The sequence below is a fragment of the Prionailurus bengalensis genome, chromosome C1 (assembly GCF_016509475.1).
Source record: "Prionailurus bengalensis isolate Pbe53 chromosome C1, Fcat_Pben_1.1_paternal_pri, whole genome shotgun sequence".
Lineage (NCBI taxonomy): Eukaryota > Metazoa > Chordata > Mammalia > Carnivora > Felidae > Prionailurus > Prionailurus bengalensis.
In genome coordinates, this window is record NC_057345.1 from 126,732,750 (window position 1) to 126,755,065 (window position 22,316).

Below are 22,316 nucleotides of genomic sequence, written 5' to 3' on the forward strand. Positions count from 1 at the left end.
ATTAAAACAAAAGCGTTAATTTCAAAGTATCCCAGTATGACTATTGAAGAAACATTTTCAAAACTCCAAGGATGGAAAATAAGTGATCTAACATTTTTTGAGCACATACTCATGTCACATTTAGTATCGTGTCTTATCTTCACCACAACACCATTTGGTAGTTGTCACAGCCCACCCCCTTTCACAGAGGAGGTAACTGAGGTTTCGAAAAATTCGTGCGTCACTCAAGGTCACAGAGCAGTTGAGTGCAGGTCTGATAGAAGACTCTTCTCGGGGACAGCAGCAGTTTTCCAGTGGCTGCTGTAACCAAGCACCACAAACTTAGGGGCTTAAATAAAAGAAATTTACTCTCTCACAGTTCTAGAAGCTGGAAGCTCAAAATCAAGGTGTTGGCAGTGGGCCCATGCTCCCTCTGAAACCTGTAGGGCAGAATCCCTCCTTGCTTCCTTGAGCTACTGGCGTTTGCCAACCATCCTTGGAGTTCCTTGGCTTGTAGATACAGGACTCTGAACACTGCCCCTGCTGTCACATGTGCTTCTGTCTTGGTGTATCTTCTCCTCTTCCTATAAGGACTCCAGTCAAATGGGATTAGGACCTCATCTCACTTAGTTGTATCTGCAAAGACCCTATTTCCCAAAACGTCACATTCTGTAGCAGTGGGGATTAGGATTTCAGTATCTTTTGGGGGACACATTTCTACCCATAGTAGACTAAGGAAGCCTACACTTCTTTCTCTAACACATCCTGCCCACAGCACCACAACCCATTAATATCATGCCTGTGTCATGGCAGGTTTCATAGAACTTCTCACGACTGTGGAACTTCCCATGGCAACTCTCTTTGCCTTCAGGCAAGACTAAATCCAAACTGGTCAAGGCATGTGAGCTCAGGTCCCACTATCAAGGCTCTCTACCTTCTACACTGGCTCTCATCAGCTGTTGAGGGACTCTCTGAAATTATTTATTCTTCCAGTTCACGTTCTGCTCTTGAGTGTATTTTGAGTTAAAATACACTCATAGAGCTTGGTAATGTTAAGAACACTAGAAAAGTGTGGAGGAAAGATGGTTCACTCTCCCAAAGCCCCTGATTTAGGCACAGACTGAATGCTCTGTGCAAAGAGGGGGAGGGAGGCACGGTACTACTTCACTATGTTCCTGGTATAACTCCTGGCCTTTGCAGTCCTCTTAGATCAGACACCAAAAGCAAATTGCCGATATGCTATTTCTTGACTGAATCAGTTTCTTTTCTTTTTCAATTTCCAGAGCTGTTTCCAAAAGCAGCAAGAATGTTGCTGAAACCAGTCATCAAAAGCTATCCTGTCGACTGGTAGTTTTCAGGCCAAGGCATTTGGCTCAGCAGATTGGGGGCGGGGGGGGGGGGGAAGACAGAGCAAGGACCCTGCATGGGTGAGAACCGGCGTGCCCCATTTATTTCACATGAAGAGACACACCAGGATTTATGCCTCTCTAAGAATATCTACCCCAGAGCTCTCAAATTTGCTTTCCAATATGCTGCTGAGCATCATGCCATGTGGAGGTACATTTGGAACAAGTGAATAGCCTCCCAGGTTGTGTTTTTTGCCTCAGTGTTGCAGAAGTTCAAGCCTGTAAAGGTGAACAGCCTCCCATCTGCCTCCACCTCTCCATCTCAGCAAGCTGACGAATGGCCCAAGGAGACAGCTGGGACTGGGGAGTGTTCACGGGCCTCCCACCTGTGTTGAAATCATGCAAAATGTCAGAGGCCTCAAATGAGCGTCAAGCTGTACCTTCCATGGCAAGCATCCTGATGGCCCTCCACAGCTGATGGCAGCAGGAAGCTGTACTTCCTACGGCCTTACATAGTACACAAGCCTGACAATGGCTGAGACAGGCGCGAAGTGCTCTGTGTCATTTGGCCATGCCAGGTTCCTCCTACACTAATTTCTCCCACACCCACCTCCTCCAGCACCTCCTTCCTTCCCTACCTTTCTCTCATTTCCAAGTCCCCTGGACTTTGATTTAGTAACAACTTTGTTTTTAAAAAATGGATTAGGGGTGCCTGGTTGGCTCAGTCGGCTAAGCATCTGACTCTGGATTTCAGCTCAGGTCATGATATTCATGAATTTGAGCCCTGCATTGAGCTCTGCACTATCAGGATTGGGATTCCCTCTCTCCCTCTCTCTGTCCCTTCCCAGCTTGCACGTAGTCTCTCTGTCCCTCTCAAAGTAAATTTTAAAAGTTAAAAGAAATTTTTTAATAAAAAAAATGGATTAAAAATGATCGAACTACCTAAAGAGGTACTGTCCAATACAGTAGCCACCAGCCACATGTGACTATTTATGGTTCAATTAATTTAAATTAAATAAAGTTAAAAATGTAGCCACATAGCAAATGGTCAATGGCCACATGTGGGTAATGGCTTGATGATACTGCACAGTGCAGCTATAGAACATGTCCATTATTGTAGAGACTTCTGCTGGACAGCTCTGGTCTAAAGGAAATAAAGAGCATCTGCTCTCTTTCTTCTGTCCCCAGTCCCCCTCCCTGAGGAGATCTTGCTGCCAGTCTCCTTTATATCCTTGTAGAGATTTTTTTTTATATGCCTAAACAGTGTGTGTGGATGCAAACCTCTTTTGTCAAAACAAATGAGAAGAGACCCTAAACGCTGTTTTGCTCTATGCTTTCTTCACTTAATGACACTTGGACATCACAATGCACATGTACACATAGTGCATCATTCTTTTAGTGGCCTCAGAGCAATCTACTGTCACCAGGACAACCGTCACCACCCTACTCTTCTAGCCACGCTCCTCTGTGTCCCCCTGTGTGGCCCTGCACCCTTCCTTCCCCAAAACACGTTCATCCTATCCCACTCTCCACATCCTCAGACTCTTTTCCGACTCTTGCTCTCACCAGTTGGCCTAAGAAAAACCTGGTTGCTCCCTGAGGAAGCTGCCTCCCCCACCTTGGAAGCAGAGGCAGTGTGTTCTCTCTCATCCACATACTCGAAGCCTATGTGCCTCACGGTGAATTACAAACCAGTCCTCTGGCTTTTTCCTTTCCATGCTCCCAGTCAGTCTCAGGCTAAACCAACCAGGATGCCTCCTTGCCATTAGCCCCAACCACCTGGTCCCTCTCCTTTCCTGACTGATGGAAACAACACCTGCTTCACTGCCTTCATCTCCTCCCCAACTCTGCAACCATTGCTTCAATCCCAGATGGAGCATCTGGCCAATACCTGGTGGAACGTACGTCCCTGACCTTTTGTTCTTGCCTGACGTCAGCCACCCATTCCCAGCCTAAATTCACACCAGTAGGCAAACTGGCTGTGAAATGCTGGGTTTGAGCATCTCATTCTCAGATCAGTGCCCCACACCTAGGACTGTCTACCTAAGTAAGATTTCTCAACCATGAGGGCCATTCGTTAATCTTGCCATGGCCATTACATTTAGTGAAAGAAGCCAGTCACAAAACAAATAGCTTATGATTGTACTTATGTGAGGTACCTACAGTAATCAAATGCATAGAAACAAAGCAGAATTATGGCTGCAAAGGGCCGGGGGAGAGGGAAAAGGGAAGCTGTTTAGTAAGTATGAAGTTTCAGCTTTGCATGATGAAGGAGCTCACAACTGTAAAATGAATATATTTAATACTACTAAACCACACACTTAAAATGTTTAAGATGGTAAATCCAGTGGCAGTGGTTTTTACCACAATGAAAAAGAAGTACAAAACAAAACGATTGAGGGCTACACCCTATGGTGATGCTAAAGGCATCCTCTCTTCCGCTGGGCATCAAGCACCCAGCCAGCACACACAGTATCAGGCAACAAGGCTGACAAAGGTCCCACTGCTCCTTGTACTGGCAATTCCAAGCTCAAGATTCTCTCTGAAGCTTAGAGTCAAAGTAGGACAAATTAGAGGAATTAACTAAGGAGCAGTTGGGTATTTCCTCATTTATTATTCTCCAGCAACTAACTGAAAACCAGTGGTTTTTCTAGCTATGCCTCTCATAATTCATTCATGCCCATTAATACGCAAACATCAGTTTTTCATCTGGCAGTGATTCCATGAATTTTTAATTTACATGGGATGAGGCAGAGATTAAAACTTTAAACTAAAGCCAACAATACAATGGATTGTGGGATATTGTTTTAATCCCTACATTTAAGAATCTCCAAATAAATTCACTGGCATCATTGCATGAACTATCATCTGGGAATTATCAAAACAACTACTCGGAATTTTTGCCTTTGGGGTATCATGAGAGATATACATTTTTGTAATGGTACCTATTTTGCAATCACTGAAAACCAAAACACATTTCTTGTCATCAGTCTTTTCATCTTGGAAAACTCAAGGCCACCTGGCAAATGCTCAAAGAGATCCTGACTCTATGGAAAAGCTACAATAATTTGTAGATTTGTGACTAATACGTAAGAAACTCATTTCAGCATAAAGGAAATCAGATTTAAAAGAGCAAATTAGAAGAGAGAAATTGAGTAACACTGAACTCAATTCCTTCTGGAATCGCAAATCAAATTCTGGATTATTATTTCTAAAGTAAGAAAAGACAGAGAGGGAAGAGCTTTCTCTTTTGAGGTCAAGGCCCAAAAGAATTATAATATAAGCCACATAAGTAATTAAAATTTTTTAAAAGCCACATTAGAAAAAAGAAACAGAAGCAAGTAAAATTAATTATAATAGTTTAATCCAATATATCCAAAATATTCTTTTAAAAAAAAAGATTTGGGGGCGCTTGCATGGCTCAGTCAGTTGAGCATCCAACTTCGGCTCAGGCCATGCTCTCACAGTTCATGGGTTCAAGGTCCGCATCCGGCTGTGTGCTGACAGGTCAGAACCTACAGCCTCTTTCGGATTCTGTGTCTCCTTCCCTCTCTGCCCCTCCCCTGCTTGTGCTCTGTCTCTCTCAAAAATAAATAAACATCATTAAAAATTTTTTTTTTAATTTTAACTTTTAAGTAACCTCTACACCCAACATGGAACCTGAACTCACACCCCCCCACCCCGAGATCAAGAGTTGAACGCTCTACCAACTGAGGCAGCCAGGAGCCCCATATCCAAAATATTCTTATATCAACATATAACCAATATTTTTAAAGTTATGAATAAAATGTTTACTTTTTTTTTTTTTTTTACTAAGTCTTTGGGATGTAGTGTGTATTTTATACTTACAACACCTCTTAGTTCAGACCAGCTACACCTAAGTGCCAGAATAGCCACCAGCAGCTGTTGCACCAGACAGTACAACTATAGAAACAAAGAACATATCATCCTCGGAGAGAGACAGGACTAACTCTTAAAATGTGAGCATATTTCTAGATTGTTCTCACTGTATTCCTCAAATCATAGCCAGCAACCACTTGGGTTGTTGCATTGGCTGCTCCTTTGGCTGGACCACTGTTAATTCAACTTTGATCATTATAGTACCATAATTTGAAATTTTACAAAATCAATTTACTCCAATTGTTCTCTTAAGTTTTTCAACCATAAGTTGACTCAAAAAATCAACTTTATCCTGAACAATATCATCTGGGGCATCACACATTCGATACTTCATATTTGTTAAAAGAGCTAATGTACATTTAAATAAATATGTAATACTTAAAAGAAGTTTCTATGCTCTACCCAAAGCCAACAATGAAATAAAATGCGTTCTCATTTGTGAATCAGCTATAGCATCATCTTTCAAAAGCTTTCCAATATATTATTACCAGAGTCCCCTAACACCTAACGTTTGTATCTCAACATTCATACATTTAAGTATGACACAGCATCCTCATCAAGAGAACCTTCTGTCTGGGCACCACACAAATCACACTGTGGATAACATTTACTCATTTGTATTAAATTGTCCAAAAGTACAGAGGTGGGGTAAATGACTAGTGGTGGTCAGTCTCAGGGGAGCCCCCTTAATAATTACCTAATAATAAAGATGGCAGCTAAGGTTTCCTGAACTACATGCCAAACTTATATATATATATATAGATATAAGATATATATCTATTATATATATAGATATATACACAGACATTATATATACACACATATACACATATACACACTGTTCTAATATATATATAACATATATTACATTATATTATACATATATAATATATACAATATCTCTGTGAAGGAGTTATTGTTATTTTTCTGCTTTTCTAGATGAGGAAACAAGGCATAGAACAGTTAGCAACTTCCTATGGTCACAGAGCTAGCAAGTGGTAAGCTAAGATTCAAAGCCAAGATATCTAACTCTGGAACCTGTGCTATCAGCCTGGAGATTTAAAATGGAATAAAGAGATGCAAGTTGGAAAAGATGTGTTTTATGGTCACAAACTCAAATTCCTCAAAGACAAAACCATCACCCACAGGATATAGAGACTGGGAGAAGCCACACCCTCTAATAGAGGAATGTAAGACCAGTAGGGTAATCTAGAACACCCTCAAGATATCTCCCATAAATTACAGTGGAAAAGTCATCTTACTTATAAAGAAAAAAAAGCATGAAAATTCCAGAGAACAAAGATTCCAAAAACACATAGAGAAAGAGGATGGAAGAATGGATGGATTGAAGCATAGGTGGATCGATGGATAGATGGACAGAAGGACAGACAAATGAGCATACAAACATTCACTCCAGACTCAAGAGCAGAGGACAGGGAGAATTATAAAAGGATGTCCCATCTCTGTGACCATCCCAGAAGTTGCCTATCATACGGCTGATATCACAGCAGGCATGCTCAAAGTAAACTTGGGTCCTCATTCTCATCCCTGGAACCAAAGTTGCAAGGTGAGTTATGCTGACAGCCTAATTACGTGGCCTTCCTTTGCAAGGGTTCGGCAGCCTGGGACAAGATAAAAATCCACTTACATGTACTCCCTATGGGCAGAGTGTACAGCGGCAGCATTGCTGTAACGCCACAGGACAATCGCCGATGACAGGACGTCGAGGATGGCATCAAACTAGGAGAAGGAGACATGGCATTAGTGTTTTCCAGCGTGAAAAAGGCATGACGGTGAAGACACAAGACACAAAGGCTTGGATTCTGAGCCAGTGATCTCAGAGCAAAGAAGCTTCACATCATCATGATATAGGCTACTCATCATCCTCATGTTGGGTCCTGGGAATATGGAGCTGAGGTCACCCGACATGCCGGCCTGGTAGCAGTGCCATGGCTTCTCCTCAGACCTCCCACTGCTCCCACAGACTGAGAAAGCACACTCTGTGGTGCACTGGGCTCTGCTCCCTGGGCCCCAGCTTCTAGCGCTCTGGAGATACAGGGAGCTATGGGGAGAGTTGTACTGTTCTGACCCATATCCCCCAGCAGACAAATAATTGCAGCACTTTCCCCTCCATCCCAAGTAAAAGATTCAGGATAAGGATTCTATGTTTCCAGCTCCCGATGCGATTGTTCTATATAAGGTTCAAGGGTGAGACTGAGAGTAAGGTTCAGGGCAAGATACCCCAAGGATTCTGGGAAATCTAACATTTCAGAATTGTATACAAAATTCAATGCTCTTGTTTGAATGAATGAGTGAACGTGTGAGGGACAGAGACAGAAGAAAGGGGATAAAAGGGAGGGGTGGGTGTGTGTGTGGGGGGGGGAGGCATTTTTCTGGAGAGACTGTCCATACCTTTCAAAAGATTCTGAAAACAATCTACAACCTCCAAAACTTTAAGTTCTCACATCAAAGGGCAGAAGTGGGTTTGGGAACAGGAACACATGCCCTCAGGTACAGGAAACCCTAAAGCTACATAGGAGGATGTTGGAGCTCTCCAGATGAGTCACCGCACCACATCTCACTTTTCAGGTGGAAAACTCCAAGCACTAGCACTGTCTTGAAGGAATGTGGGGAAACTACACCCAAGCTTGCAACATGCCTAGCTTATAAAACATCTGAGACCTGTTTTCTCTGACCAATTCCCATCAGGAAACAGGTTCAGGACCCAGGTTACTCCTAATGGGGCTACAGACTGACTTGTCTAGTGCCAGCAGCCCCAATCCTAACCCCAACACCTCTGCCTGTACCAGTAAATGCTTCACTCCAGTGTGTACCCACTTTCAAACCTACAACCTTGAGGGAGAAAAACAGGCTAAAACCATCCTCTCAACCAGGTGTGGAAAATGAGGTCCCCTAATCTGTTCTGGAGAGTGTGTAGAGTATCATTGTTGTTTCCTTCAAAATTGTAGTTGGTTTTTTTTTTTTTTTTTACAGAAGCTATTTCCATAAAAGGTTTGTCACGCTAAGCTCTCTTCAGCTAACCACCCTCTGAACTGCCAGCCCAGAGTGAGATTTGTGGGCTCAGGAAAAACGTGCAAAACTTCATAAAAGTACATTTCAGGTTACTTACTGCAAACCCAAAAGCAGAGGCGCTGTACCTCATAACGGAGACAGCTAAAAAGAAAGAAAATATTATTCAGCATATTTTAAGACCTCATGGATATTTTCTCTCATTTATGAGTATATTAATATAGTTGATAGGGCCTTTTAAACATCAGTGGAAAAGTTCCAAGAGCATTAAGTTAAAAATTAACTGTACTTGTCAACCCTATGAACTGAAAAAAGTAAAGTGAAGGTGAAAAGATTGTGGACTCCACTGGCAACAGCAACCCTTCCCACTGCGTCCTCTAGCACCAAAGGGCTGGCTTCAGAATGAAAATGCCCAAGCACCTGTCAATCAAATGGCTGCTGAGACTTTGAGACTTTAGCAATTGGGAACAGAGAGCTGGGAACCACATGAAACTGCCAGGGTAAAAGTGCCACCATCCACAATGTTCCCATCATCAGGTAATTAGTTGAGGTATCTACACACACATGCCACTGCTAACACAGTTCAGAGAAAACTCTTTCCCATCAGAGCTGAAAATCCAGTGTAGGCATCAAGAAAACAGTTTGGAAAAACCATAGCAAATGATCTTAAATAAGAGACGTCTACAAATAAGAGATGTCTACAAGTTGTAATAAGGACATTTCTCCATGTTCAAAAATGTATCTACCTTTTTTGGGGGAAAGTTAACTGAGTGGTGTGTCTGTCTAATTCTGTGATCTGTTCTGTGCCCATGTCCAGCTTCAAAGACTGTTGTTCTCAGTTTGACTAAAGCCATATTATCAAGCATATGTCCACCCTCCAACAAAGAATAAAACCCTACCCAGTGGGTCAGCAAAGGTTTGAAGTAGATTGTCCTAGGCACAGGTATGAAAAACATTGACTCATGGAGTAAGTGAGGCGTAGGTGTGGGGCATGGAGGTCCATACCCATTTGAGCCCCAACTCAGCTCACCAAATGGCCCCATTCTCTATCCTCCCCATAACATCCAGGAATGGGCCCTGGACAGCCATATTGTGCTTTGTGCCCCTGCCCCCAGCTTTTATGGGGTCATCTGACCCAATGTGAACCAAGCATAGTTCATTTTCTGTGAATTAAGAATTGAGACCAAGAGAGAATCTAGATGGTTGATTAATGTTGTGAGAATTGAAACCTAAGAACACAGAAGTGGAGTTGGCCACCATTTGCTATAAACACCAAGCAGTGGAGAGACAAACATAGGGTAAATACAATTCTGGGGCAAGAGAACCACTGGCTTCTTCACATTTCCAAGCCCTTCCAGGGAGTCAGCTACACTCCAGCCCTCAGGCTGTGTAAGACCAATGCAATTCATTCAATTCCCAACCATCTCTGGCTCTTGCAATGAGCTGCATCATTATCCCTGCGTTGTTCCTGGGCATAAGGAGAAGGGCAGAGCCAGCTGTGAGCAGTGATGGGGTGTAGCTTTTGTGGGCAACACAGCCATGGTGATGCAAAGGGGCTCTGGCTCTTCCCAAAGAACTCAACTCACAGGCCACATTGACATGAGCAAATATAGCAGGAGATCCCTTGAGGAATTGCACTGAGCACCAAGATACACTAGAGGACGCTAAGACTAACTTGCACCAAGTTCTCAGTAACTTGTTAAGCTTCATAAAATTTCACAGAAACAAGTATTGGGTTGTTGTTGTTTTGTTTTGTTTTGTTTACTTTACAGCCTGTTTTTACAGTATCTTGGCTCTGTGCTTTTTGTGGATTACTTGTTCATCAGCAGTGGAAACCTTTTTAGCTCCTACTAACATCTTGCCCAGATGCTCAATATACACAGCAGATAAAGAAGAGCTCCCGCACTGTCCCCACCCATCACTGTCTGCCCTGGGCACCATGGAATGGAGGGCATAATGGATAAAGTACCACATTTGCCATCCCAGAAGACTGCCTGCTTTCCCAAGAGGTAAACTGTTACTGGTTACTGTAAAAAGCTTTAATCAGCTATTCAGTAAGACCACACATTTACACAGTGGATTACAGATTTCAAAGAGGTGTACACCCAGTTGATTATGTTGACAAACTCAAGGAACTTTACCTTAGAGACTCTGGAATCCCATAAAGGAGATGGCCATTGATGAGGGGTTTCCCTGATTCAGCTGGAGTCAGTGTCTATGATTTCAAACCTTCTCAGAATCATATGGAAAGTTCTGACTGGGTGAGTACTTCAAGCCTGCCCAGGGGATGAATAACTTAGAGCACAAGTGGAATACTAATATTATTCTATCCTCCATGCACCAAGGAAAGTTTGATTAAGAGCTTCAGGTTAACCAGAGTCCTTCACAGAAGGGAAGGACTAACATGTATCATTTACTTATAAATTGGCTCCATCTGATCTCCCTGATAAGCTGCAAAGGGAGATAATGCTAAATTGTGTGGGGAATCTGGGGTACACTGAGGGGCCCTCCACAGGGCCTTGGCTCTGACAGCTTCCCTTTGTGGGCAGTTCCCACTTGGAGAACAGCAGACCAGAGCCAAGATGACTGACCACCAAGGTAGGGATTACAAAGCAGGTGGCTCCGGAGCCACAATCATACTTGGCTGAGGGTAGCTGAAAGCCACCACAGGTCCAACAAAAGTCTAGCAATACCTTGAAGGCAGGTGCACATTCAACAGTGGATGACAGATAAGGACCCTTTCGACCTCAAAATTATGCTGCCAGCTGGCAAGAGGCACAGAGAGAAGGCAGTGGGGCTGCCGTGAAGCAGAGCTCTCTTACGAAGATTTCTCTGGGTCAAGGCAAGGGCCACAGAGGCTGCTGAGGCTGTCAGCTGGCAGTGCGGGGCCTGCATGACAAACACCACCGCTGCTCTGGAATGGAGTGCCCTACTGTCAGGAGCCTCTAAATTCATCCAGAGAGCATTGCTATCAGAACACCCTAGGGAAATTTTCCAGAACACTTCTGCTCCTCACATTTAGAACTTGTCTCCACTGCTCATAATTTAAACATGCACTCCGGGAGCCAGTGGCCGCCAACAGCCGACGAGGCATGCAATCACAGGCCACTGGAGCCTCATTCCCCAGGGAGCCGAGGCCTGCGTTTCCCCCTTCACGCCTGCCTCCCTTTCCCTGGAGAGAGCAGCAGTAGACCACCATCTGATTGGGCTGGCCTCGCACATCCAAACACGCATGCTTAGGATGTGACTGGACTCCCTTCATTTTCCGTGCCTTTTTTTTCTCCCCTATGAAGGCACAGAGTTCCTAAAATGTTCCTAAGTAAAATGAAGATCTGTAGTTTTGGGGCCTTCCCCACATCCATTCCCCATTGAGGTAAGAGCACCCTGAGTCTCCCCTGGGGAGAGCTATGTCCTTATCCTTAGCGTGTGTGATTTGTGTTGAATGACATCATCAGCTCCACTCTCATATACCCTTGTCCCACAGCCAAAGGTAAAGATTCAAGAGGGGCACAATTCAATGTGAGCCAGCGAGAACCTGTCCGGAGTTTGTGCCAAAAATACCGGGAAGGGGATGTCTTTCTAATATGGACTGTATAGTTGGCAGCATGAAAACAGGGGCTACAGGTAGCAATTTTGTCCTAAATGGGGAGAAGCTGACTTAGAATGAAGCCAACACAAAGGAAAGCAGATATGAAGGATATCAGATCCCTGATAACATGCACTGAACCTCTGGAATCAACCCTAACTGAAGTCTATCCCTGTATTTTTCAAATATGTCAGCTGGTAATTTCCTTTAATTTGCTTGAGCCAGCTTGAGTTGAGTTTGTACCACTTGCAGCCATGAGTCTGAATACAATTTACCTTGTTCAGTAATCCCATGTCCAAGAATCTCTTTTAATGACTAAGAAATGGAAAAACACGTTATGGGGTGCCTGGGTGGTTCAGTCGGTTAAGCATCCGACTTCAGCTCAGGTCATGATCTCGTGGTTCACAAGTTCAAGCCCCACATTGGGCTCTGTACTGACAGTGGAGAGCCTGGAGCCTACTTCATATTCTGTGTCTCCCTCTCTCTTTGCTCCTCCCCAACTCGTGCACTCTCTTCCTCTCTCTCTCAAAAATAAAAACATATTTTAAAAAAAGATATGGAAAAACACTTTATACACAAAAGGTTCATCAAAGGTTTATGTAATTTATAAGATCAAAACACTGGATGCAATTTAAAAGTCCAGTAACAGGGTGATGATTAAAGTACAGTCCATTAAAAAATTAAGCTACATGTAAGGTATTTCAAAATGTTGACAAAAAGTACATTTAGTTAATGCTTCTATGAGCACATTAGTTAGAATAATGATATTGATAATAAACACATAGGTGGCATGATAGGTGTCATCAACACTGGGTGCCATGAAAAAGGATGGGCCTATGTCAGGAGGCATCTGGCTAGCACAGGTGAAAACTTAATGGGGAGGTCAGAAAAGGCTTCACTGCAAAGATGAAATTTGAGCAAAGACGTGGAGGAGGTGAGGGAGTGAGCTATGCAATCACCTAGAAGAAGAACCTTCCAGATAACAAGAAGGGTCAGTGCAAAGACCCTGAAATAGAATGTCTGGTATGTGTGAGGCCATTTTGCCTGATGCAAGAAGGAGTGGAGGAAAGTTATGTGAAATAATAGATTTCCTTATTGTTTGAGCAAAAATATGAGGTAGAAAGGGGTAATACATGTGTATAACTAGCTTTACAGTACAACCATGTTTTTAAGATGCATTGCAAACAACTAGAAAAAAAAGCTCAAATGGTGATAGTGGTCAGTCTTTGGTGGGTGGGGATATTTGAGTGGATTTCTTTCCTATCAATTTTTTTTTTGTATTTTCCACATTTTTCTACAACCATCATACATGGCCATTCAAATTAGAAAAAGGAAATCCATTTTACTGGGGGGGGAAATTACCCAACACCTAACAATATAGCCAAAGATCTAAAACAGAAAGAGCAGAAATCAGATTTATGATGTACACTGGGGGGCAGGCTGCAGGGCTTCTGGCTAACAGGAAAACGACTATCATACATGTCTTCATTACAGCTCAGTTTCTGAAATCCATTTCTATGAGCTAAATCACCTACCTGAGTGGACTGCTAATGCCCCGGAGAGTTTGCAGAAGCACACATCAGGGTCAGGTGAGCCAGGGTGTGGCACATAAGTAAAATGTCCCTCTCTGTCCATGGAACCTCCTGTCTCCCAGGTTTTCTCTTGTCCTACACTCTACTTTCATTTCTGTGTCGAAGGGGTATTAACAGCTACACTCCCAGAAGCACACAGACAACAGAAGTCTTAAATAAATATTTATACAGGTCTGGTTAAAGACCTTCCTCGACTAAGTCACACATGGGCCAGAAAGTCCATCAGACTGAAAACTCAAAATTCAAACAGAAAGACAGCTGGGAAACGGAGCAGACCCAGGCAACCCATTGTTAGGGCAAAGCCAAATGCAAATCACGCAGTTGAATAAGCCCCAAGCTTGAGAAAGGGGTGTGGAGGTTCAAAGTGCCTTGGAAATGCACAGAGAGGTGGGAGCACCAGCAAGGCAACTGTGGTCTGAGCCAGAGAGCCCCTCAACAACGTTACACAAAGAATGCCATTTCCATTGCAGGCTAGATTTACGGCAACAATGAGGTCCCATCTGTCATTCTCTCCTAAGTAAGGCAATAATTATCTTGAGCCTTAGCACTCTTTAGCAATACCCCAGGCCCCGTAACACCTCCGAGTTGCTAAATTATGTGGCCAGTAAAGCGCTAATAAATCAATCCCACTTTAATTAAACCATCTCTGTCACTCAGACGCCTGGCAACCGCCTCACCCACAGCTTCATAATTAACCCAACTTGAGAATTCTTTCCATCACCACCTTCATCGTGCTTGCTACTGCCTAGACGGCAGAAGAGGTGGAGCTGAGAGGAGTCAAAATTAACTGATCGACGTTCCAACTCACTTCCACAGAGCATCCAATAACTTCCAGACTCTCTCATGCACAAACAGATTAGACTACAGTCATCTGCGATAGGATGCTGAATTCAGTTATCACTGGCGGAAAAGAGGGAGAAGTGGTTTGAAAACTCAAAACTGCTTTGCCCATTAGACTACTCCTCCTCAGTCGCAGCATAGCAACTTGACTTTGTATTTTATCTGTTTAGACCAGAGTTGGCAAAAGGGCCACCTGAGGATGAAATTTGAAAGTTTTTGTTTGACCTATATAGTACTCTTCAAATATTAGAGTTGGCTACTGCCATTTTAAAATCAGGAGACTTCATGGGGCGCCTGAGTGGCTCAGTCGGTTGGGGGTCCAACTTTAGCTCAGGTCATGATCTCACTGTCTGTGGGTTCGAGCCCCACATTGGGTTCTGTGCTGACAGCTTGGAGCCTGGAGCCTGCTTCAGATTCTGTGTCTCCCTCTCTCTCTGCCCCTCTCCCACTTGTACTCCATCTCTCTCTCTCAAAAATAAATAAACCTTAAAAAAAATTAAATCAGGAGACTTCACAAATTAAAACAAAGAAGAAGAAGACCTGGATTTTCAGCTTCTCTGGAAAACCTGAGATCAGCCAGTGTGGGTCTATCCCTTTCTCCCAGCGAGGGCATTGCTGGACAGGGCATGTGCTCTTGGTCACCTGCCTCTCCTGCAGCATCAGACCCAGGTGGCCTCCCTTACCTGCCTGGCCACCTCTGCTATCTAGCTGACCCAGCAGGCTTGATTATGGGACTTTAGATGCAGCCCACGAGCAGCTTAAGGGAAAGGACAGTAGATTCATCTCCATATCTGCAGTCCTCAGCAAAATGCCTGCCAGTCATTGTGCTGCTTGGACAGTAGCCTCTGGTGTTTCCTACTGTAAATTACAGTAAGAATTTACAACAAGCTCTACCATGGACTAGGTTCTAAAGCCTTTATCATTTTTGTAGAGGTTCCCCAGAATGGAGACCCATTAGTTAGTCCCAGGCCTGCTATGGACACTTCCCCCTACGTTCCTGGGCTCTGTCAGCCTGTAGACAAGCAAAGCCTTGCCAAGACCCCAGGGATAATCGTGAGACTCTCCTTCTCTCTTTGACATGACCTAGAGGTATGTGGTCATGTATAGAAAGTGGCCAGATGTTCCCTCTCCCAATTCCATACCCACAAGACCATCTGTAACCCACAGCAAGAGAGGATTTGAAGAGGTTGGAGAATATTGCCTTTGTGCTAGTGCTGTGGAGGTCCAAGTGTCATTTAATAGTGGCCTGGGCCACTTTACAATGAAAGATACATTTGCATTCAGGTTTGTAAGAGGGGGCAACCGCAAAAATGTCTTGCCTAGACTCCTCATATTCTCCTAGCCATCCCCCCTGCCTGTACCTCTGCCCCTGCATCCATGACATGCAGCCAGAGTGGTTCTGCTTGTTGTACTCCATGTAAAGGCCAAAATCCCTGTGCACTGACCTCCCCCCCCACCCCCAACAGCCACACCAGCTCACTGCTTTCTAGCCCAGGGGCCTCCTCACTGGCCTCCTGCCAGGTCTGGGCTCTAGCAGAGAGCATTCCTACCCCAGGATGCAAATGGCCCACTCCATTCCTTCAGGTCTCTGGCCAAAGCTCACCTGGGCCTGTTCTGGCCCCCCTATTTAATACTGAAGCCTGCCCCAGTTCCCACATCTTAGTTCCCCCTGATCTTGCTCTACATTTTCTTTAACCAGAGCACATATTATCTTCTACCCCACTATCTGATTTCTTATTCATAAATATTGCATACCATTATGCCCCCCTTGACCCATTAGAATGTAAGCACTACAAAGTCCATAAGCTTTTCTGCTTTGTTTCCTGATGTCTCCTACATACCTATATCAGTGCGTAAACACATGAAAGCATTCAGATTGATTCCTTGATTGATTGACTGATTGAAACAACAACTTCTCCTTAGCTCCAGCTTGCTGTGAACTGAGTCTTCAGAGAGAAGGCGGACAGGAACACAGATTCAATACATTGAGGCCCATCTGTGTTACCAGGCAGCCATTCCGTCAGCAATTGGATTGACAGTTAGCACTTTATGGGGCACAATGGAGAAACTGGCCTCTATAAGGACCATTCTTTCAAGGAGAACTTGGAGCATTTGCAAATAGCAAAGACCTAGGACCTTGGGAAGGGCAAGAACAGCCCTAAAACCAGAAAGCTAAGAACTAGCACAGAATAGTACAAATGAAAAAAATTAGAATGAAAACAACCCAAGGAGAGTCTTCCCCCCAAGGAGAGCAGGGCACCCTGACTGCCTCCGACACACACAATATATTCACCCTGCTTCAGTTAGTGTAACATGAAACACACCTGACCCCCATTCCAGAACTAGAGTCAGTGTTACCAGAATGTAGGCAGGACAACCGCCACTCAGCAGAAGACACCTAGTTTAGACAGGTTCTCAGAAGTACCACACACACAGGAGGCACCAGCTCAGGGACAAAAAACCAAGAGCCATGCTGGTTTTCTCAACCACACACACCTTCACTTTGCTTCTTCTACAAAGAAGAGGGAATGAAGAGGAGGGAAAGCTGCTTGAAGCCCTGGTTACCTAACTTTTATGAATATTTGTGGACTATCTTCAATCAAGTGAACCATCTTCCCTCACTTGTTGGTACACGGACTCCAAAGACCTCACTGACCAGAACAAATAATAGGAGCAGGGTTCTTGCTGAATGTCAATTACATATTTTCCACTACATGTGATTTGACTCCTCTCTGTGCTGTGGTTCCCTGTGATCCCAGCATGGCTTTCAAGAAAGTAGTCTGTTGCCTGTGAGCACTGGGTGTGCTTGGGCATGCTCAGACTACACTCAGACCTTGTCCTGCGACCCACCCTGTCCAGACCAACACGGACAGCCTGAGCTCACCAATTATTCTTTCATTTAACAAACAAATGTTTACTGAGTATCTACTACATGCTGCCTACTGTTGCGATGAGCTGGGGATATCGCGGTGACTTGCTGAACGATTTGATGAAATATGCCTCTTAATGCACTAACTAGCCCTTCATCACAGAACACTGCTATTTTCACCTAGTAAATAAAGCATTCATTCAATAGAAAACAGAGATGGGGAAATTTTTACAAAACAGAACCCTCACAGTTGGGTCTTCTCTAGCCTTCTGTTCTGAGTGCAGTTGCTGGGAAATGCAAGCCTGAATGCTCACTCACAGCCCATTATTTATTTAAAAAATTTTTTTTATTTTTTAATATAATTGTCAAATTGGCTTCCATACACCCCCAGTGCTCATCCCAACGAGTGCCCTCCTCAATGCCCATCACCCACTTTCCCCTCTCCCCCACCCCCCATCAACCCTCCATTTGTTCTCTTCAAGAGTCGCTTATGGTTTGCCACCCTTCCTCCCTGTTTGTAACTATTTTTCCCCCTCCCTTCCCCCATGGTCTTCTGTTAAGTTTCTCAAGATCCACATATGACTGAAAAAGTATGCCATCTGTCTTTCTCTGACTGACTTATTTCACTTAGCATGACACCCTCCAATTCCATCCACATTGCTGAGAATAGCACGATTTTATTCTTTCTCATTGCCAAGTAGTATTCCATTGTATATATAAACCACATCTTTATCCAGTCATCAGTTGGTGGACATTTAGGCTCTTTCCATAATTTGACTATTGCTGAAAGTGCTGCTATAAACTTAGGTGTACATGTGTCCCTATGCATCAGCACTCCTGTATCCCTTGCTCATGGATTCGAAGCACAAATATTGTTAAAATGTCAATAGTACCCAAAGCAATCTACATATTCAATGCAATGCCAATCAAAATTGCACTAGCATTCCTCTCAAAGCTAGAACACACAATCCTAAAATTTGTGTGGAAACACAAAAGACCCCAAATAGCCAAAGTAATACTGAAGAAGAAAACCAAAACAGGAGGCATCACAATCCCAGACTTAAGCCTCTACCACAAAGCCGTAATCATCAAGAGTGTATGGTATTGGCACAAAAACAGACACATAGACCAATGGAATAGAATAAAGAACCCAAATTGGACCCACAAATGTATGGCCAACTAATCTTTGACAAAGCAGGAAACAGTATCCAGTGGAAAAAAAGACAGTCTCTTTAGCAAATGGTGCTTGGAAAACTGGACACCAACATGTAGAAGAATGAATCTAACTTGGCCCAGGACTCCTCCTCTGCCACCCAAGGCTCCTACTTCTACTGCCCTCATCTTGTACCACACAGAAATGATCCTTGTCTTCCCCAACCAGCTTATGAAAACCTAAGTCAGGGGTTATATTGTATTCAACTCTCTATACCCAGGGCCTGTGAAAGCACTAGTACCTAGTTGGTGCTCAATAATTATTTACTGAGCAGGGTACCTAGGTGGCTCAATCACTTAAGCATCTGACTCTTGACTTCAGCTCAGGTCATGATCTCAAAGTCTGTGAGATCAAGCCCCATGTCTGGCTGCACACTGGCAGCACAGAACTTGCTTGGGATTCTCTCTCCCCTCTCTGCCTCTCCCCACCACTCATGCACATGTGTTCGCTCACACTGTCTGTCTTTCTCTCTCCCCCTCAAAACAAATTAGCATTTTTTAAAAATAGTAATTTCTTTCTAAAAAAAGAAAAAAATAAATGCTTGAGTAATCCCTAAACCTAATATTAATGTCTGGTTTTTATTTAACATGCAATGATTAATTCACACCAGAACCAAAAGCTAATGTCCTGGGCAATGAGAGCTAGCAATAGCATAGATGTTGTCACTTAAGGTCATCCTTGTAAGATCACTAAGATGGCCCTTCATCTGACACATAAAACCACACAATGGACCCCTTTGGTTTAAAGAGTTACTAAAGGAATTAAAAAAAAAAAAGAACATATTATGGGGAAGAGGAGTACACTAAATAAGACTTCAAAAATTTGGCTTAGTGAAATGGTGCTGAATAAATATTTACTCAATGGCACTAAATCAAAGCCATTAGAAGATCATCAGCATTATCACTTGGAGAATAAAAGTCAAACCTGATAAAATAAAGACCTTCTGTCTCCTCCCTTCCTACCCCTCTCCTCTACAAAACCCACCAAAGCACGGAATGCTAGAGAAAAAATATAATGATCAAAGAAACTAGTCAATGGTCAACCTTGAAGCCCCAATTACAAATAAAATCTACAAATACATTAAAATTTACATTATACTGAGGAAGATGTTGAGAGCTGATAATATACCTGAATCTAATCTTAGGCAGAGCTCAGAGTTTTCCACAATTTGATGCTATAGCTTATCTATAGCCCAAACAATTACAGGCATAGCCAAACCACTTACAGGCATAACAAGTTTGGTTGTAACTAGATGGGGCTCCTGATCCAGAGCCACTCCTTAACCTTTTCCCCATAATCCACACACTAGAGAGAAAGGGAAGTGAAACTAAAGGAGTAAGGGCTCAGACAGCTACTGGTGTAAGTATCAAGCAGCTGGAAAACCAATGGCATTTTCAAAGAGAAGAGCAGAGGTTGCACAGCGGACCATGCAGTCTTCTCTTGCTCACAAGGAAGCAAGATGCTTGTCAAGGTAGATTATCAAGATTAGAGGTAAAGCATCCTGGGAAAAGATACTCAAATTAAAACTGCATGCTGCTCCTTTCATGCCCACCTCTCCATACAGCCCCAGTTTTTGAACAGTGAGGTACTGGCAAACTGGCAGACAGAATCAGAGAAGCAAAGAGGATTAAGATGTGCATTCAGCATACATAAAACCACCAGGCACTAAATCAACACACAAGAACCAGTTATTTCTATATTAGTCACCAACAGTGAAAATGCAAGTCTAAAAAGATACTATTTTGAACAGAAAAAGTCAAATATCTAGAGATAAACTAATGAAAATGGTGTAATACCTCTGCCTAGAAAAATAATAAAACATTACAGACAGAAGTTAAGGAAGACTAAATATATGGAGGGATATACAATGTTCATAGATTACAAAATTCGATATTAGCAACCAAACTTCTAGCAGGCTTTTTGTGAGAGAATAAGATGATTCTCAAGTTTAAGTGGAACTTGAAGAGTCAAGAATAGCTAAGATAATACTCAACAACCAAAAAACCTGGAAGACAGTCACAACCAGATATCAAGATTTATTTCAAAATCTTCTGCTAATTGAGACAGAACAGTATTGGCAAAAGGATAAACCAAAAGACCACAGAACAAAATAAGATCCACATATATGTGGTCACTTGATTTATAACAAAGGCACTGCTGAAGTATACTGGGGATAAGAAAGGTCTTGTCAATAAATGGTACTGAGACATTGACTCTACCTCACCATACACAAAAAACAACTGGAGACGTTCTGTGGGTACATATGATAAGTACAAAATAATACAGTAGATATCTATTTGAGACATGTATTTCATAACACAGGAGAACATTTTCATAACTTTGGGGGAAGGACAAGATTTCTTAAACAGGACATAAACACATTAATCATAAAGGGAAAGATCAGTAAATTAAACTACATTATAAGATCCCATTAAAAGAGCAAAACAGCAAGCCAAAGAGTGGAAGAAGATATTTACATACTAGTAACTAACAATGGACTGTATCCATTGTAAAGAAGCCTTACAAATCAATAAAAGAAAAACAACCCAAAAGGAAAGATTTAACAGGCTTCTTATGAAAAAAAAAAGATATACAAATAATGAATAAACACATGAAAATATGCTCAACTTCGTTAGCATCCAGGGAAAAGAAAATTAAAATCACAAAGAGATACCCCTACAGAAGAAAAATGGCTGACCATTTCAAACGCTAGCCAGGATGTGTTCCAACTGGAACTCTTAAAAACTGCTGGTGGAAATGTAAATTGGTATGAATGCTTTAGAAAACTGGCTGCCAGTATCTATAAAAAATTATCACACTCTACGATGCAGCCATTCCACTCCTAGATATATACCCAAAAGAAATATATATATATGGATATGAAAAGACACTTACAAAACCATTCACAGCAGCATAGTTCACACAGCACATTTCCTAATTGTCAAAATTGGAAATAATCCAAATGTTCAACGTAGAATGGATAAACTGGTGGTATATTCATCCTATGGAATAGTAGACAATTGTGATAATAAATGAAATACAGCTACTTGTAATTACATGTATGAATCCCGACAAATAATGACAAGGGGAAAGGAAGGAAAATAAAGCATTCACTGAGCAGATGATCTATTTACGGTTCTGTTTGTATAACATTCAAAAAACAGGCAAAGCAATGTATGGTGGTAGAATTCAAGATGTGATTACCTCTGGCATAGGGAGTAGTGAGTGGGAGGGGACAGAAGAAGGTCTTCTCAAGTAAAAAGATGAGTAAGTGTGAGTGGTCATTACACAGGTACATTCATTTTGTGAAAATTCATCAAACTCTCATTTTGATCTGTGCATTCTTCTGTACGTGTATTATACTTTAGTTCTCAAGAAAGGAACACTTACAAATCAGCATTTAAAAAAAGCAAGAGGGGGTGCTGGGTGGCTCAGTTAGTTGAGTGGCCAACTCTTGATTTCAGCTCAGGTCATGATCTCACAGTTCTGAGTTGGATCCCCATGTTGGGCTCCGTGCCCAACATAGAACCTACTTAACATTCTCTCTTTGCCCTTCTCCCGTTCACGTACACACACTCTCTCTTTCTTTCAAAAAATTAAATTAAATTAAAATAGAATAGAATAGAATAGAATAGAATAGAATAAAATAAAATAAAATAAAATAAAATAAAATAAAATAAAATAAAATAAAATAAAATAAAATAAAATAAAATAAAATAAAATAAAATAAAATAAAATAAAATAAAATAAAATAAAATAAAATAAAAATACCCCAAGAGCTTAAAGGATAAGAACTAGCAATTTCACAAAAAGACTTTAAACAGCCAATAAACTTAAGATGGCAAAATTGGATAAAAGAAAACATCAGTTTTATTTCATCTGTCAGAATGGCAAGAATAAAAGAACTTTTTAAGTGCCAAGAGTTGGTGAGGGTATGGGGATACAAATTCTCTCCTGCAGT

At 42.4% G+C, this 22,316-nt stretch overlaps 1 protein-coding gene across 1 annotated transcript in view; it reads right to left on the minus strand.

The window, feature by feature from the left end:
• TMEM163 (transmembrane protein 163) overlaps window positions 1–22,316 on the minus strand; it is a 246,713-nt gene that overhangs the window by 98,511 nt on the left and 125,886 nt on the right. Inside the window, exons 3-4 of the mRNA XM_043573266.1 lie at window positions 8,356–8,399; window positions 6,874–6,965 (exon numbers count right to left, since the gene is read on the minus strand). Of these exons, the coding sequence (XP_043429201.1) occupies window positions 6,874–6,965; window positions 8,356–8,399 (136 nt within the window). The remainder of the gene's footprint in view (window positions 1–6,873; window positions 6,966–8,355; window positions 8,400–22,316) is intronic.